The sequence below is a fragment of the Pelodiscus sinensis genome, chromosome 2 (assembly GCF_049634645.1).
Source record: "Pelodiscus sinensis isolate JC-2024 chromosome 2, ASM4963464v1, whole genome shotgun sequence".
Lineage (NCBI taxonomy): Eukaryota > Metazoa > Chordata > Testudines > Trionychidae > Pelodiscus > Pelodiscus sinensis.
Window position 1 is genome coordinate 146,758,513 of NC_134712.1, and position 18,692 is coordinate 146,777,204.

The 18,692-nt window shown below is 43.1% G+C and overlaps 1 protein-coding gene across 6 annotated transcripts in view; it reads right to left on the reverse strand.

The window, feature by feature from the left end:
* Nucleotides 1-142: 142 nt before the first annotated feature.
* The window catches only part of INVS (inversin), a 158,447-nt gene continuing 139,897 nt past the window's right edge, over nucleotides 143-18,692 (reverse strand). For 5 of the 6 annotated variants that reach the window (XM_075921590.1, XM_075921589.1, XM_075921587.1 and 2 more), the window contains 3 exons: nucleotides 10,255-10,487; nucleotides 9,177-9,257; nucleotides 143-3,447 (listed from right to left, as the gene is read on the reverse strand). In XM_075921590.1, coding sequence (XP_075777705.1) covers nucleotides 3,332-3,447; nucleotides 9,177-9,257; nucleotides 10,255-10,487 — 430 coding nt within the window. In that variant the 3' untranslated portion in view covers nucleotides 143-3,331. Of the gene's footprint in view, nucleotides 3,448-3,550; nucleotides 5,679-9,176; nucleotides 9,258-10,254; nucleotides 10,488-18,692 lie in introns of those variants that run through there. The other variant, XM_075921588.1, reaches the window with a different exon arrangement.

The window sequence follows — 18,692 nt, forward strand, 5'->3', positions numbered from 1 at the left end:
TTGTACTTCATTATATTGGTCTTGAAACAAGAAAGTAACACTGCAGTGAAGGTAGTTTTGGAACTGTTGATGGTAGGAGACGATTTGCTGAGGCCAGCCCAGCTACTGAAGTGAAAATATTAAATACTGACAGTGATGTGGAGAACATCTCCTTAGTTTACTGGATTCTTGTATTCAGTCATTTTCCATTATTTAGAAAAACATTAACAAATATTTAAATGATTTTGTTGTGCAATTCCACCTTAAAAAGCATGAGCAGTGTTTTTGCTTATTATAACAATATTTTGGGTATTTATTGAATATGAAAATAGAAATGTAGTAAACAATAACTTCAAAGTACTAGAATACAAAATGCTTAGGACAAAATAAAAGGAATATGTTACATAATTTTTTCTCCTAAAAACATGTCCACTGAAATGATTCCCTTGACTGCCTTTTAGTTTCACTTGAGAAATCAATGGCATAATTCCATCTGACATCAGTGGAATAAAAAACTTACTTGTCTTTCATAACTATTGTTCTTCAAGATGTGTTGCTCATGTCCATTCCTGTTGGTGTGTGCATGTGCTAAATGCACGATCATCAGAAAGTTTCCCCTTAACAGTACCCATTGGGTTGGTTGTGGGATCCCCTGGAGTGGTGCCTTGATGGTGGAGTATATAGAATGCTGCTACCTCTTCTGTTCTTTCTTGCTAAAGTACTCCAACCGAGGGAAGGTGTGTGGGATTTGGAATGGATATGAGCAACACATCTCAAAGAACTACAGTTACGAGAGGTAGATAGCTGTTCTTCCAGTGATTGCTCATGTGCATTCCAACAGGTGACTCACCAACAGTTTTTCTGGAGGAGGGGTCGGAGTACACCTGGCTACTGACTGCAGAACTGCCCTGCTGAAGACTGCATCATCTCTAGCCTCTAGAGGTTGGATGGAATGGAAGACCGGGTCACTGCCCTACATATGTCCTGGATAGGGACTTGCATGAGGAACACTGCTGAGGATGGTGTTGCTCTCATGGAGTAGGCCATCAAGGTTGAGGCTGGATCCTTGACCAAGTTGTAACATCCCGATGCTATGAAGATTGCTAAGAATGGCAGTGGCGAGGTTTGCATTGGCGCTGGTGTCCGAGTTGGCATTCGTGCCCATACATGCCGTGTTGGCAAATGTGCTTTCATAGTAATGAAATCTTTGGACAGCCTTGAAGAAGTCAGGTGTGGAAGGCAGTTTCAACTTCTCCTGCGGGTCCTCAAGACCAGATGATTCCACCAGCACAGGATTTGATGAACATCCTAGTGGGACCAGGGTCGATGATGCCAGAATTTGCATCCCAGACTTTAGGTGCCTGGACTTAAGGTGCACCCCCTAGGATTCTTTTGTGGATGCTTGGCAGGGGACCGGCCTCTGTCCACTTTTTTTTCTTATGCGGCACTGGGGAGTATGAATGGTGGTGAATGTTCAAACCCTCCTTTGGCCTTGGTGTGGGACTCCTTGGTGCTGAGATGCCGAGAGAGAGAGAGAGAGAGAGAGAACACTAGCACCACTTCCTTTCTTAATGTTCTGCTCACCCTTGCTGATTTTGGTGGAGGTTGGGGGCAAAGCACTACATCCATTAGCAGGAGCTTTAGGTGAGAGACCTGCTGTTTCTGTTCTGGGCCTGAAGCTTTTGCAACTGGGACACTTAATCCATTTGATGGCCCTTTCACAGGCACTTAGAGTGCAGATCGCCCTTGGGCATAGGCTTCAGGCAGCTCTCACAGGACTTAAGCCACTGGGACAGCAGCAGCATGCCCTGGTTAGGGGACCTGGAAACATGGGGAAATCCCCCTGGAAGCTGACTAAACTTAACTACAGTTACAGATACAAGAGACTAAATGTAGAATTATATACAACTATGTGTGGGGTACCATGGAGAAAGCACTTGCTAAGCTAGAGCAGGGGTGGCCAACCAGTTCCGGATGAAGAGCCAGGGCAAAACAAAGGAGCCCCCTCCTCGAAAAAAAAGGACCCCCCCCCAAAAAAAACCCCATAACTGGCCTTTTAAGAATGCTTTTTGGCCTCAGCAAGCTCCTGTCCGTGGCTGCCATTTTGGGGGCGGCTTCGTGAACTGCACTGATGGGGAGGGGAGGGGAGAGAGTAGAGCTGCAGGTTGACCACGCCTGAGCTAGAGTATGAAGAAGCTCCAGTGACCATCACTGATGGTAACAAGGAACTGAAGGGGTAGTGGGAAGGCTGTGTCCTGTGTCCTATCTACTCCACCATCAAAGCACCACTCCAGGGGACACCACAGCTGACCCAACCCAAAATACACTGCGAAGGGAAAAGTGTTTGACTGTGTACTCAGTGGCCCCCCCACACCTATTGGAATGCACAGTAAGGAATCACTGAAAAGTGGTGGCAGCTCTATGGCATGCATTTACATCTACAATTAGGGATATTTCACTAACAAATTCCCTTTGTTTTAAAGGGAGATGGGAAAGTAGTGAATATATGCGATAAATGGTGAAATCCTGACCCCACTGCCTTCTGTAAGGCCAGACTTTCACTTTAGAAACTTAACATGGACCGTTCTTTCACGTACAATTTCTACCAGTCCATTAACACTGAGTTCAAACACATTGTTCCTCTTTGGTGAAGAATCAATCCTGGAGTGCAGTTGAGCTGATACACTTATGGAGGCTATACTTTCTGCTCGATGTAGATTTTGAGGTACAATTAATGATCCAACTTCTTATAAGAAATTTAAAAGTTTGTTACTCTGAACTAGGAGTGAAATTAGACAGATTTCCCCCCCCCCCCCCAAAATAATGTAACCCATAACTCTACCCATTACTTAACTGGCTGTGTGTGCATGAAGGGTGAGACTAAAACAGCCTGGAAAAACAATTATTTCAGTCCCACAGGAAATTGCAGTTTTCTAGCATTTTCTGTCATTGCTCCCCCCCCCCCCCAAAAAAATCAAATTTTTGTGAAAGAAAGAGTTGAGAAAATTTGACTTGGAAATACTGAAACAAAATCTTTTTTCAAAAAGTTTTTTTCAAACTTCATATTTGGCTGAACAGAGAGCTAACAACATTTTCAAAACACCAATAATTTTGATAATTTTAACATTTTTTCACTTTACACAATTTACTGTCAGTAAATAAATTACTTAATTCTAAATTTCATATGTACACAAAATAAATTCAACTTCCTGGAAGTCTTTTTTGGCATATATAATGCAATAATGGCATATATCTTTGTTAGATTAATATTTTGTATACTTTTTTAAATTACAAAAAAGATTCATACATTCTTTAAATTCTCAGGTTCCTTGGAATTACTTCTCAGCTTTGCTTAATACGTGGGTCTTTTGTTTTTTGACTTTGCAGCAGTGGTTGGTCTCATGTTGTATGAAAACTGCTTCAGTTTACCTTCAGGTTCCAACAGATTAACATACTGCAGGTTGCTTACTGGAAAAAAAAAAGTTAATTATTTCTATAGGATAATATTGATTTTTTTTTATTTTTTTTTTATTTTTTAAGGAAAGCAGCAGTCTTCTGTAGATCCCTACCCTTCAGGTCTTCATAAATCAATACTTTCTTAGGTAAAAAAGGCCATATGTAATAGAGCTGTCCAAAGTTTCATCAGCATGCCACAAACAAAGAAAACCAATCTTAACTATGCAGTTGGAGTCTATGGTAAATGGAATTATCAAAAGTACTTAAATGACTTAACCTACATCTCTTTGGCATACTTTAATCTAGCTAATTATTGAAATATTTACAGGTAACAGCCACATGATGCTGATTTGTTGAATTTGCCCAGGAAACAGCAAGGTCTTTTGGGTAACACTGTTAGTGAGAGCTTGATGATTTATAAACCTTTCATTTAAAAACAAGAACTTCTTGCAGTGTGCACATGACTGTTCTAGACTTGGTTTTGAATTTCCCAGAGGGAATCCACCTTTACTCTTGCAGAGCTTGTTTACATTCTGGGAATTCCAAACCTTCCAATCCCTGGTCATTTTGATAATACATGTACAAAATATTATATAGCTGACAAACAACGTCTTACTCTTTGCATCATCTTGTGGCAGGGAAGTTGTTTACATGTTGCAAACTAGGTAAAAAATAAAAGTGCACAATAGTGTGATACAGACATCCATGTATAATCAGGTATTTTAAACAAGGACTTTGTGGTTGCAGTTTTCTGTCAAGCATGGGTACATATGGTGGGAGAGGAAGCCTGCTTTCTCTTCCCTTTCCCATGAATTAAAATAGTTGTTTGAAAACATCCACCAAATTCAGTTTTTATCCTTTGCTATGGTTTTCTGGTAGTGCTTGTTTCCAGGGCCTTTGTTTCTGTAGCACACCTGAGCCTGAAAGCTGCCTCCTATCAATATCTTTTTTTTTTGTCCCTATCTCAAAACTTTCAGGCTGCATATACCAGTGAGTGTCTTAAACTAGTTTGGGGCTAATCTCCAGTTGGCAGATTTTTCACAAGCCACAAGAATGTTGTTAGCGTCGATATTCTTCTCCTTCCCAGCTGTACCCTTCTCAGTGAGATGAATCAAACTTGAGTCCATTTTGACCTACTCTAGACACCTACGTCAAAAATACTGTTTCTGGCATTAGCCACTGACAGCTCTGAACTTTTCCAACAAACTTAATGTTGTCATGCTCGAAGGGCATCAGATGGAAAACACGTTATTGTCTTTAAGACAGGGCTAAAGTTCCCTTAGCTCCTATTAGGTGAATGAAAGTAGGTACTGTTCTGCAGGCACTGGGCAAAGTTCCTATCACTATCCTACTCGTCACCAACTTATGAAAGGTAAAGTCTACTCAACACTGCAAATAGCCTCGCTATTTCATTAAAAGACAAGAGCACAGAGATTTGTTGTCCCTGAACCAAAGAACTACGCAAAACACTTGTTTTAAAATCTGTCTTCAGCAGTTCCATAAATCTGTATGCAAAGGTGTAAGGCACCTGTCTGCTGTAGTTTTCTAGTCTATATTAAGAATGAACAGGGGTATTGTCTTAAATAGAGCCTGTTTGTCTGTTTAGTGACACAAACTTTTCTATCATTATGAACTAAAATTCAAGGACAGTGCTGCTGTAAGAGTTTTCCATAATCCAAGAGAGTTCTGTAAACATATCAGAGAGCATCAAGAAAAGAATCTGATGTTAGGACAATAATTTAAGAAAATTAGCAAACATTTAAAATCAGGGAGACAGCTTTTTAACTATGCATGGTCTGCTAGTTGAATTGCAGCTATTATGACTAGAAAGGACCACTTTGGCCATTCAAACTGACCCTCTGATTTTGGAAAACATGATTGCATCACCCCTGCTACCATTTGTCTAAGCAGATGCTGAATAAATGCAGAATAGTGCTTTTTAATACTTGCCTCTTACTCTGTTCCACTATTCACAGATTAAGCGTTTTGAGAATTTATTCTCAATTACATTCTCAGCATTTTAGCCATTGCTACTGACCTGCCATCTCTTAAGATGAAATTCTTTTCCTGTGTGATCTTGAAGCTAATTACAAATTCTGCTCACTTGGACTATATAGGTTGGTTCCTTTTTCTCTATCCTCATGTCCTACCCTCCTGGCATGATGGCATTTTGGTTGCAGATACAGGTATTTAGCTCTCATTTATCTAAATCTTTTCTCAGCTGTGGAAACCAGACCTACACACTGCATTTTGTGCATAGAACAGAGATAAGATTTCATTAGTGACACCCAGAAATGTCAGCATTGCTTCTGGTAGCAGTGAGATCTACAGCTTTAACGAGTACCTAATACATGATATTTTACAAAGTAGGCCAATATCACTGACCCCATTTTGTAGGTATGGAAACTGAGGCACACACTGACGCAGTGACTTGCCCAAAGTCATTCAGAAAGCTTTTGGCAGCAACAGGAATAAAACAGAAGTCACCTCATCTTAGTTCATTTCATGTGTCCATATCAACTTGGCATCCTTTAGTGGGAAGGCCAAAGACGGAATGAACAGGTATAGGAATTACCCTCTCCCACAGAGGGTACAGTTCTGCAGAGAGCAATCCTACACTTTTGCCCGAACGGGAGCAGCATAGTATTTCCGCAAGAAGCACTGATTTCTTACAGTAGGAAGTCAGTGCTTTTGCGGGAATTAAAGCGGCCAGTGTAGACAGCTGGCAAGTTTTTCCGGAAAAGTGGCTGATTTTCCAGAAAAACTGGCCTGTCTAGACACAGCCACCGTGTTACAATGTCCAGGGTACAACTCTTAAACGAGCAGGGGCCCTTCACGTGCCTGGTGTTCTTCCTGAGTCCTGGATGCCTTTCAGCAGCAGGTCGGGGCTACTTAAGGGAACTAAACTGGAAAGGCTGAATAGCTCCCAACACTGTGACTGTAGTGGAAAGTGCTAGCCCTTTGTAATGGGCATCCCAGTACGTGGGGAAAGGGCCATTTCCCTTTCATATCTCAACCTACCCTCAACTGTCCTGTTGCCTTGAATGCTGCATGGAGCAAGGCTACTCCCACATGCAGAAGAAGCTGAAGTGAAAGGGGTTTTAAGGCTCACATTTTAGCCTTTTAAGTGGAGTTCCACTCTGCAAAGCAATTCTAGCAAAGACATTGTGGGTGCTGTGAGCCCCAGATCAAATGTGTTTTATCTACTTAAATGGTAAGCAATTTGGGGCAGCCATAATCCAGGGCCTAACAAAAAGAAACCCTAGACTCTACTGCAATACAAATGAGTAACAAATATTCCTCTGCAGAGTCAACATAGGATCTAAGTCAAGTTGGATTCTTTCTGGCTTTTGCACTACTGCAGGTTACAGATTGTTACATGTGTGCTGGTCCAGCGTTCAGTCGCTATCTTCCATCACCCATCTGGAATAACTCTTGCCAGCAGTGGCTCTGCACAGGTGTAACTAATTAGAACATGACAATTCTGTAGCTGATGCTACAGGAGAAACAGAATCCAGCTCGGTTTGTGAACTGTGCTGGATTCGCAGGAAATAACAGGAGTAAAAAGAACAACTTGTTTTTATCACTCCAATTTGCAAATGAGGTGAATGTGCTTAGCACTCAGCTTCAGGGAGGAAGATCATCCAATTTTTACCCAGCACTTTGCAGCATGGAATAAGGGTGAGAAAAGCAGAGGAGGGGGTAGGCATGGTAGCTCGGCAGTAGGAGGACAATAGGAAGGAAAACAGGAATTAAAAACGAAAAATAAAGAAAAATCCCACTCCCACCCCTGCAAGCCATCAATAACTCCCAAACACTTTTGAGAAACTAAATCTAACCACAACATGTATGTGCGCAGAGTGTATGGTTTCTTAGCTACAGCCCATTAAGAGTATGTCAATCAAAAAGGGCCAAGCAGCCAGCATCCCCAGTGAGGAGTGTAGTAATCAGTTCTTAGTAATACTGTGGCTATGCTGTGAGCCTGAAAGCAGAAAGCTGCCTTTAGTGTGCCAGTATGTTCACCAATAACCTACTTGCTACAAGAGTGTGACTGACTCAGTACAGGCAGTCCCTGGGTTACATGGATCCGACTTACATCGGATCCCTACTTACAAATGGGGTGAGGCAACCCCGCACTAGCTGCTTCCCCCCCAGCAGACCAGGGAGACGCGAAGCTAGCGCTCCCCCCTCCCCCAGCAGACCAGGGAGACGCGAAGCTAGCGTCCCCCCTGTCCGCCCCAGCAGACCAGGGAGACGCGGAGCGGCTTTTCTCAGCAGACACCTCAGCTTGAGAATAAAGGACTGAGGGAAGTGAGGTGTGGGAGACTAAAACTGAGCTCTGGAGAAATGTTTGGCTAGAGTTTCCCCTACAATATGTACCAGTTCCGACTTACATACAAATTCAACTTAAGAACAAACCTACAGTCCCTATCTTGTACGTAACCCGGGGACTGCCTGTATTAGAAAGTTTTATTCCTCAGTCTTTTCACTGGGGTTGGGGAACATTTTTTGGGTCAGGGGCCAATGAGACTCAGACAAATCTGTCAGGGACTGCACATGCGGGAGAAGCAGGGGGGGGGGAACCCACACTGTGGCCCCACACTCCCCTTGGACACCAGAGCTGGGGGGGGGAGGGAAGCCGAGTAGATTTTATGTGCTCCAGCCCGCGGGGGGGAGGGGGAGCTGGAGTACCAGCGTGGGTGCCCCGATGCTGGGGGGGGGGAGGGGGAGAGGCCTGAACCTCAGTGGTCCGATCCAGGCAAGGCAATGGTCACTCCTGGGCCTAAGGTTCCTCATCCCTGCTTTTCACCTGCACTACCGGTAACTGTTGCTCCACAACCCACTAACATGTCCCCTCAACTATATAACATTACAGGGACAGAGATTTTAAAAATATTCTGCAGGAAGGTACTACCTAAGCCTCACTAGGAATTGGTTCAGAGATGAGACATCTCAAAAAAGGTTTAACCTGCAAGCCAGCTTGTGTCTGGGCAGGATAATCAAATGTGGTCTCTGTGTCCACAAAAAAATACGCACAACTTGTCTCATTTATATTTATGTAAGCATTTGTATACATGAATTTGTGCACAGGTGAGTTTAGTGTCAATCCTTTGTACAGTGCTATCATATAATAGGATTTTTCCTATTGACATTTCTTTCACCAGATCTTGTAATTCATATCAAAGAGAAAATTAAAATACTCAAAAATCCAAAAGGAGTGGAGAATGCAGAACACCAGCTCTACAAGTGATAGCACAATGATATCTTAGCCTGTATGTTCACTTGATTACCTTGTTTTTTGGTTTTATTATTATAATTTTAGATGACTTGAGTATGAACAGAAACTTAGGGAAACAAACCTAAATATAATATTTTAAATTCCAGAAAAGCTTCAAAAGATTCTCTAAGGCAGTGTTTCCCAATTTTATTTGGCCATAGAACCCTTTTAAACTCAAAAGAATTTTGCGGAATCCCTAATAGCAGTCTACTATATGGAGCTGAAAAAGTAGATCACACGTAAGTAAGGATAATAATAAACAAATGCTAAACAAGGTCATGAGCTCAACATTTAGTTTAATTGCACATATTTAAAAAAAAAATCACATAATATTTATTTTTTTAAATCATAAAATGTTATTGTAATGGAATTTTCTTTCAGAACCCCTATTTTCACTTTGGGGGACCCCGGGGTTCCACAGAACACCATTTGGGAAACACTGCTCTAAGGTCTTAACCCTTACCTGAGATCATGTGCACATCAGAAAGTTTATGCTTTGAAGAAGATCTTGCTGGATGGCAAACTTTTCCTTCTTGGGAGTGCCCTTTAAAAAACAAGTATGAGCACATTTTTACAAATTCACGCACAGCTGTGGTTAGATATAGGTATAGGCCATTTCACTGGCAACTGCAGCCTTGTCTTAAGATTACCATAAAGACTCTCATAAAATACTTATGATGAACATTGTTAACATGATCCATAATAGAATTTCAACTAATTCTGGGTAAAATTTGTAGTTTCAACAGAAAAAGTAAATATGTTTATTTAACCACATTTTTAGTTTTCCCTATTGTTTGGCTGAATTACCACCAATTCAGTGTTAGATAGCATTTACCTGCTCATTTTTAAATTACGCATAGCCAGCATTTCACCCCCCAATCGTTACATTCAAAATCAGAATAGTACTGAAGGTCATTAAAAAAAACTTTTTCTCCACTACTCTGTCAGATTCTAAGTCATACATTCAGGGGTCTTGTATTTTACTTTATATACATTTTTTTATTTGTTTTAAAAAAATGTTGTAAGCCGCCTCCAATATTTTAAATAGAGAGGTGGAGTAAAAATAGTTTAAGTAAAAAAATTCAGTGGTCTCAGAACAACTACATGAAGTTAAACCTCAGTTACAAAAGACACTTCCTTAGCAAGGCAAATTCAAATTTAAAAAATAAAACTGTAAAAAGTTTGTCTTATTTTCAAAAATTAAACAGCCAAGTTGTTCACAGATCCCACATGTCAAATGCAACTGCTCAATCCATTCCTGCATTCTCTCGTGAGCAGGGCTAATAAAGTATAAATATAGGGAGCTGTCTGGTTGGCTGAGGGACACCTGTTTTGGAGTAATGATATGCAGTGACCCATGCTGTTTTAGATGCAAATCATTTCTAAACCCTATTTTTTAACCTTAAAAGCATCCAAACATCCCCTCCTCTCAATACTTTGGATTTATCTATGTATAAAAAATGGACTTCTAACTCTGATGCATCAGCAAAGCAATGCTTAAATTCTGAAATTTTAAATTGCAGCCACCACAAGACAATTACCGTATATCTGCTTAAGGATGGATTGCTTGCTAGTTTTTAAGGTGGAGTTGCTTTTATTTATAGATTTTAGGTTTTTATATGAAGGCGCTGATTTCAGAAGGCCATGGTTCAGATGTTTTTTCCACGCAACCTGGATGAAAAAGGCAGCTGTCTCTTGTCTCCATTTGTCGTCTTCTTCTTTGCATTGCCGCTTAGCACTAAAAAGCTGGACCAACTTCTGTCTTAGCCGGTAACTGGAGAGAAGAGAAGAGCACTTATTTTAGATGACCTGTTTTAACTTCAGTGCTTTACACGCATCAGTTCACATGGCAAATTACATGAGTAACTGGGAAAACAAAATTCCCACTGATGTGAGAACTCATTTGGTTGAGGAATGTTTGCTTAGCAGACAGAATAAGACCTGGGCTCAATTCCAGATGTGACCATTTAATTGCACACAATTACTAAAGCATACAAGGATCATGGGTATCAGATGTTACTCTGGAATTTTAAGCTACCTGCAGCCAAAATAATAATAAATAATATTGTCCTTACTCCTGGAGTTTTTTAGGTACATTAAGAACAAACTAAATATGTGTGATGTAATTATCAGTAATGCTATCCATTTTTTCATTGCATTCACAATTAATGTGACTTTTTTCTGGTGCATTCTGCTGCATATATGCAATTGTTGACACAGTATATGAGAAGATGCTGGCTAAGTCTATCTCCTCTTTCTAAACAGAATGGCTATGTCTACACTACAAGGTAGTATCCACACCTCAAGCACGTTTTAGCGCAAAAAAAAACGACAGCCCAGAGGGCTTTTGCAGTACAGTTATTCCTCTCCCCATGAGGAAGAACTCCTTTTTGCTCTACAGCTCTTGTGCAAAAAGGCAGGTGTGGATGTTCCGGAGGGGTTTTTGCACAAGAAACCCCTATCGGAAAAAGCACAGGTGCTCTGGTGGCCATTCTATGAATGGCAATCAGAGCTTTCTTGTGCAAGAGTGTCTGTGCAGCGTGGACACTCTCTTGCGCAAAAGCACATCACTTTTTCAATGAGCTTTGAGGTCTGGACACGCTTTTGCGCAAGAAGTTTTTGCGCAAGAACTATTCCACAAAAAGCTTCTTGTGCAAAAACTCTGCAGTGTAGAAATCCAATCTGAAAAGTTCTAGGAACTGATTCTCCACTGGTTTGCAGTTTGTGCCATCATTTATATCTGAGCAAAGTGGCTGTAAAATGCCACCAAACTACAGCAATAGCATTATACACCCAGAATTCTTCATGCTCGGAAGGAGACTCAACCCCTTCCCTGGTTTGGCTAATCGCTGAGTTCTCTCTAAATGTTTCACTCCATCCTTGGGCACACTTTCTTCCAGTCTCCCGGACCTACCATTGCAGCTGTGATGTGTCACTGATAGTTCACAAACATCACTTCACAGAACATGTCCTCATGATGAGCCCTTCCCCTTCATTTGGCTAACAACACTCGCCCAGAAGAACTACATTTTTCCTTTACTCAGTATTTTGTGCTGTACTGGCATTTTCACACTGGAGAATAAACTGACTGGCCCAGCAGTCCACGCTACATCATCTTACTATGACTTTGCTCCAGGTTAGCTGTAACAACTGTAATTTATTAATTATGATATTTGACACAATGGGGTGCACAAATATGTCCTTGGTGCTTGGCTACATTTCCAAAGTGAGTCAGTGACATCAGTCTAGTTTCCACACACCCCATGAATCAGTATCACACCTCTTGTTCGTTTAGGTCCATGCAGGAAGCCTCCACAATGAAGAATGGATGCAAATGGACACAAATCCTCTCTCATCTAGGCAGTAAATGATTGACTTGCACTGTTGCTGCTCAGGCTGAACCAGCTCTTTGACATGAACTAGCACCTTTTACAACAAGCTCGCAAGTAAACTAATAGAACAGAACAAGAAGCAAAATTATTACAGGAATTTGCTATAAGCCCCCAGAGAAGAATGGGCGTGAAAACAGTGGATTGTATGGCTGAAGTGATTGTTAATAAGACCCAGAGCCTTTTTCCGCTAAAATAGATTGTCCATTCAATAATTTCACCATTCACGGTGGATGTGGAAATGCATCCACCGTGAATGGCGAGTTCTTCCTGTATTCAAAAGAGAACAACACTATATTAGCTATAGCAGAAAGCATGTTGGTGGATTTATTGGAGGATTTTTTTCTACAAGGAAAGCCTTATTCACATATGTGTTAAGTAATGTGAGCTTAGCCATAACCGTCACTCATTATAGAAAAAAACCTTTACAGTGCTGGTTAACTAATGACTGTTGAATTAATTTAGTCTACAAACTGTATGTAAAGATGAAAAAAAAAAAAGATTGGGCAACTGTTTAAGACCATGGTGTCTAACACACTAGCAGCTATTTGGCTGGTTGAGTGTGGCTAGTTTGACATTCAGGACTGGTTGAACATCACAAGTTTAAAAGCTGAGCGGAAAAGAATGTTTTCGTACTCTGTGTTTGACTGTCTTAGAGGGGTAGCCATGTTAGTATGTAACCTTAAGAAAATCAGGTAGTCCTGTAGCACCTTAAAGACAAAGTGCGCACACACACACTCTCTCTCTCTCTCCTGAGCTTTTTGTGGGCAAACCCCACTTCCTCAGATGATTGTCTGTGTTTAACAATTACTGCTGTATTAAGTGCAGCAGGGATATACTGATATATAAATTGAATGGTCATAGGGAGTTTCATCAAAGCACTCAGAGAATCTTCAGGTTGTTTTTGGAGACAAGAAAATACTGCAGGAATCCAAAAGGGAAGAGGAAACCTATCTAACTGAGCTTCAGCTTCTGTGCAAATATTCCACAAAACTGTGACTGCCTATTTTTGAGCCCAAAAAAAGGGAACTAGGGGGTTAAAGTTTAAGAAAAAGTCTTGTGCTAACAAAAATTCAAAGCTCAGTCCACATGCTCAGTGCACATACCGTGACACTGAAGTATATGTGAACCAGGAATGAAAATGTTAGTAAGTCTATGCACTCAGGTTTATGGGTAAGGCGGCTTTAAGCTTAAGAAAGTTGTTATTAAAGTTAAAGATTTGTCTGAAAATAACAGATTGAAGTGCCTGATGCCAGCTGGAGACCTACAGTGACAGCAACCAAAAGATTTCCAGCTTTTGTCAATTCACTATGGGCCCAAGAGAGTGCCATCGGTGTCAACACACCAGACAAGGAGCGAGGCGGACACAGGAACTGCAAGCCTCAGTGAGCAGGATAAGCAATTAACCTTTGGCAGGCCAGATGCCTTAAAAGATACTTTTGGGGACTAAATTTGTGAAGTTTGTGGACTGTGGGAATTGAAACATTTTTCTGAAGAAGGGAAATTTGATGTGCATCACAGAAACATAAGCTACTGCATGATGTAAGTGCAGAATGAAGGGACTATTTAACATTTTCAACAAATATAGTCGTCTGACTGCAAAGCTCGTAGTGAAAGCCAGTGCTAGTTAATCTCTTAGTTTAGTGCAGGAGTGGGGAACCTTTCTTGGGTTGAGGGCCACTGACCCACAGAAAAATCAGTCGAGAGCTGCATACAAGTGAGAAGCAAAAACCCCAAAACATACCCTCAGTGATGTGGCCCCCAACTGAGAAGGGGAATGTCTTACTCCTAGCACACCAGAGCCTGGGGGGCCAAGCTAATACATTTTGTGTGCTCCAGCCAAGGGTGGGATGGCGCCCCATTGTAGGCTCCCCAATACTGGGGGGGAGGAGGATCCTGAGCCTTGGGGCCAGATCCAGGCACGCTGGAGGTTGGCCTGAGGTATCCCACCCCTAGTTTAAAGGTTTGTGGAGTCACAGAACTCAAGTACATAATATCATAAAGCTTTATTAAAGTACGTTCATCTCTTTCCTCACACTTTGCAAAGGCACACAGACCGTTTACATGAAGTGGATACTATAGAAATATTAGGCTAATCACTAAGAACCAACAGTTACGTAGGAAAAACAGGTGTTATTCTTATAGAAGGAGGCCATTTATGAAACTGTCATCTTATTTTATTACTAGAAGATTTATCTGGTGTGGCTCATGTCCTTAACTCAAATAAGTTCTGTTTTTCTTCATTTAAATCATTGCTCTGGGGTGGGACTGAAGATGGAGGGGTGCAGTGTGCAGGCTGCCCTGTGGAAAGAGGACTATGCCAGCCTTTTCTCACCACAGCAGCTTAGGGCCAGGTGAGATGTGTCTGTCCAAGTCTCTGGCTGGTGGACAGACAGACAAACACACAAACAAACTGCAATATATAGGAAATAGCTGTCCCTTTCTCCACCTCTGCTGGTTAAATGGGGTTATAGCTGTCCCAGGCCCCATCTCTGGCCCCTGTGGGCATTCTACAGTATAACTGTCCCTCCTGCCAGACACCGGCCTTCTCATTTTATGAGAAACAATCAAATTGCAGGCACAGCTCATTGTCCTGGCACAACCAAATCCTGACCTTGCTTTAAGTTATGATGTGAGGAAGCTGCATTCCAAATTTGGGGGTCCTCGCTCTGACCGTTTAGGAGGAATCATTGAACAAACAGCCTCACAGACAGATGGACACACAAACACTCTCAAAATATAGTAGATAAATAATAAGCCATACACGTCAGAATTACAAGAAAATAAAAGATGAAATGCTACTCATGCCTAATTAACAAGATAAATAAATTCAACTTGAAGCAAGGTCAGGGGTTGGTTGTGTCAGGACAATGGGATGTACCTGGAATTCGATTGTTTTGCGTCACATGAAAAGGAAGGGGTGTGATAGTGGAGACAGTTATGCTCATGAATAACCACGGGGGTGGGGCAACAAGCACCCCAGTCCCAGAGAGCAGTCGCTGGCCAGCTGCATGGCCTGTGCTGCACCCTGGGAGCAGTTGCCCACTGTGCTGAACATACCCTGCTGCCCCCAGCTAGCCCTAGGAAGTAGCCAGCAGATGGCCTGTGCTTTTCACCTCCCCACCCAGCCATGGGGAGAAGCTGACAGGCAGCCTGTGCAGCACCCCCACCTACCCTAGGCCAGCCCCAGGGAGAAGCCAGCGTGCAGTCTGTGCAGGCCCCACTCCCTCTCCCCAGGCCAGACCAAGGCAACGCCACCCTCCCCCCGTCCCCCCAGGCCGGACTTGGTCCTTGGCAATGCTGGTTAAGTCATGTAATAATCACATAAAATATTTTTTGGTAGTTAATAAACCTGTTTTATTGTTTTAGCGAAACCTGTGTATTGGATTGAAGTGTTTGAGAAACTTCATTTGGGATAACAGTTAATAAAATTATGGACTTTATATTACAGCTTCTGTGTTCCAAGAGAGGGCCAGGCAAGATAAGACACAGATTTCTGATGGAAGTTTGGGACTGGGAATTTGCTGGTGTTGCTCTGCAGTGTAATTCAAGAGGGTCTGGCCAGGGCATTCAGACAGTATAGCTGAGAGTCACTGACATGCTGGAAGTTGTGCAAAAGAAGAAGGGAGGGGTTACAATCTCAGTGAAGCAGTATAAAAGGCACTGTAGGCTGGAGAACTGAGGGGACACAGCTGTTCAATAGTCCAGACTGGGTAATGTCACGTGCAGGGATCAATGTGTTTTTTTAATTGAGTACTTTTACTCATAATTAATAATAGATAAGTTCATCCCAAATTTCTTTACATAGTATTTGAACATATATGAATAACTTCACCTACCACCAAATACTACACAAACTATATAAAGCAATCAGTGCATCTACCTCTTGGGTGAAACATGCTGGCTTTTTGATGTGCCGTCCTAGAACAGAAGGTGACATATAACCTTCAATCAAAACCGCGAGGAGAATTTAGATAGTAGGCAATGTAATTGTCCAAGTTGGAATTTGACTGAAGCCTCACAATTTATGTTCTCCTAATTCTGCCAAATTCCATGGCCCTGGCTTTTATAGTTTTAGAGGACTTCTTGAACACACAAACTCTTAGCCAGCCAGCCATGCAGATGCACACATTTTATATACAGAACACAATAACATTTTTACAAGTAGATGAGGAGCAAAAATCTTAGTGGGATCTACTGCAGAATCCCTGTGAAGCAGCAAGAAGATCTAAGGCAGTGGTCCCCAACACGGTGCCCGCGGGCGCCATGGCGCCCGCGGGGGCATTTCAATGCGCCCGCCAGGTGCTCGGGGCTGGCCTGGCCCCGGGCACATGGCGCATGGGCGCTTGTGGGGGGAGCGCCGGGCGCGCGGCACTCGGCGGGAGGCGGCGGGGGGAGCGCCGGCCTCGGGCGCGCGGGACTCGGCGGGAGGGAGGGGGTGGCGGGGAGCGCCGGCCCCGGGCGCGCGGCCCTTAGAGGGGGCCCTGCCCCCGGGCACGTGGATGGGGGGGCGCCCCCGGTCCCCGCCCCCTGGCGCCCGGCGGGCAAACGGCCACGCCCCCTGGCGCCCAACAACCTAAAAAGGTTGGGGACCACTGATCTAAGGGCAGACAGGATAGATAGGGTTGTGAAATGAACTGATTCTTTGTCTTCCTGTTCACCAGAGTGAAGGAAATCTGCCAGAAACTGTGAAAGTTCCCTAGAAACTGAAGATGACAAATGTGGGAACATATGGACATGCCACAAAAATTATGAAAGATTAGAGAGGAACCCCAGGATTAATTAAAAACACCAGAAAGCAGGGCTGGATCTTCTCTCTGCAACAGGAGCGTACCCAGAGAAGGTAATGTGGCCACCACATTACCAACAGCAATTAAAAGATTAATTGGAAATGTACAGGCCTACGAATCTAACCTTGTATTGGAAAACATTTTACGGGCATTAATAAGAGACAGCACGGAAGCATGGATACAGATGGAGCAGACAGTGTGAATGCTGAAATGGTCATACTTAAAGTTTAGGAACAGAGCAATTGCCAGTTCAGACTATGGACAATCCATTCTGTATCCTGTGTCTAATAGTGGCCAGTATCAGATGTTTCAGAGAAATGTGAGACCCGTTCTATTGCTTCTAGTTATACCTGGATTTCTATCAGTACAGTTAGGAAGGGTCTTCAACTAGGATCTGATGGGCACTACGGACTTAGCTATCGATTAATTTAATAATCATGTAACCTCATCACATTTTAGTAGTTACATGATTGAGTATCGGGGGTAGCCGTGTTAGTCTGAATATTTATACCTGCCTCTGAAAATTTCCACTACATGCATCTGACGAAGTGGGTCTTTGCCCACAAAAGCTTATGCTCCAACACTTCGGTTAGTCTATAACGATTATTTGACAGTCTATCGGGGTGGGACCACAGCCAGTGCAGTTCCAGCCCCACTCTCGGGGAGCCCGTGCCATCCTGTGCTGTTGCCTCTGTATCAGAGGCAGCAGCATGAGGTGGCAGGCAGAATCCAGTCTTCAAGGGGATCCAGCATTCCCATGCAGTAGCCCTTGTCTGAGGGGAGAAGGGGGTGAGTTCCCTGCAGATAGAGACTGTGCTGGCATTCCACAACAGTCTTTCCTACCCTACCTTCCCCCCCCCCCCCCCGGCATTGCTGCCTCTGATAAAGGCAGTGATGTGTGTGCAAGGCAGGCAGCTCATGTCTGCCTCCCCCCCGCTGCTTATGTGGGAGGCAGCAAGGGAGGGGACAAGTGGCTCTGCGGGAGCTGATACATGTGGGCAGCCAGCTAGAAAGCCGGTTTCCCACGTGTAAAGAATCCACCTGCCTCCTCCCCCTCTGTTCTGCTGCCTATCTATCAGAGACAGCAGTCGGGGGCAGGTAAGGCAGCTCCATCGGATCTGGTGCTCGTGGGGAGCCTGCTTAAAAGGGAGAGGCAGCAAGGCAGGAGGAGTGTGCAAAATCGATAGGATGAACCGCTAAGCCCAAGCTTATCGGTTAATCATGTGGTTTGACTACATTCTGACATCCCTAATGGGCATATTCCACATAATAAATTCTCTGAATTTATGAGGGTAAGATAGGGCTGTGGAGAGGTCAAGCACTGGTGGACTTCATTTCTTCCTGTCCTCCTCAAGAACTCCCACTGAGTAGAGTTACAGCTACAGTTTCCAGTTTGGGCTGGCAAGTCCATCTAAACTGCCAAACACCTTGCTATCTGGACCTTATTTAATAGTCAGAGATAAGCATAGAACTGCACATGATCTGATAGGTGGTGTTAGTGGTTAAAATTGTTGCTAGTTTAAACTGCTGTACAGGGGATAAATATGGGGAAGGGTATTCTATTAGCAGATTTCAAGCTTATTTATGCCCAAATTTGTTTTCTGTGAATAGCCATGTCCAAAACAAAATGCAACATTTTAACTAGCTATTATCTCCTTGAACTCTTTAAGAACTGACTTGATTCCTGGCCTGTAGCGCACATTCCTACTTACAGGCAGTCCCCGAGTTATGCGGATCCAACTTATGTCGGATCCGCACTTACGAACGGGGCTTTCTCGCCCTGGAGCTCGCAGGCAGCGG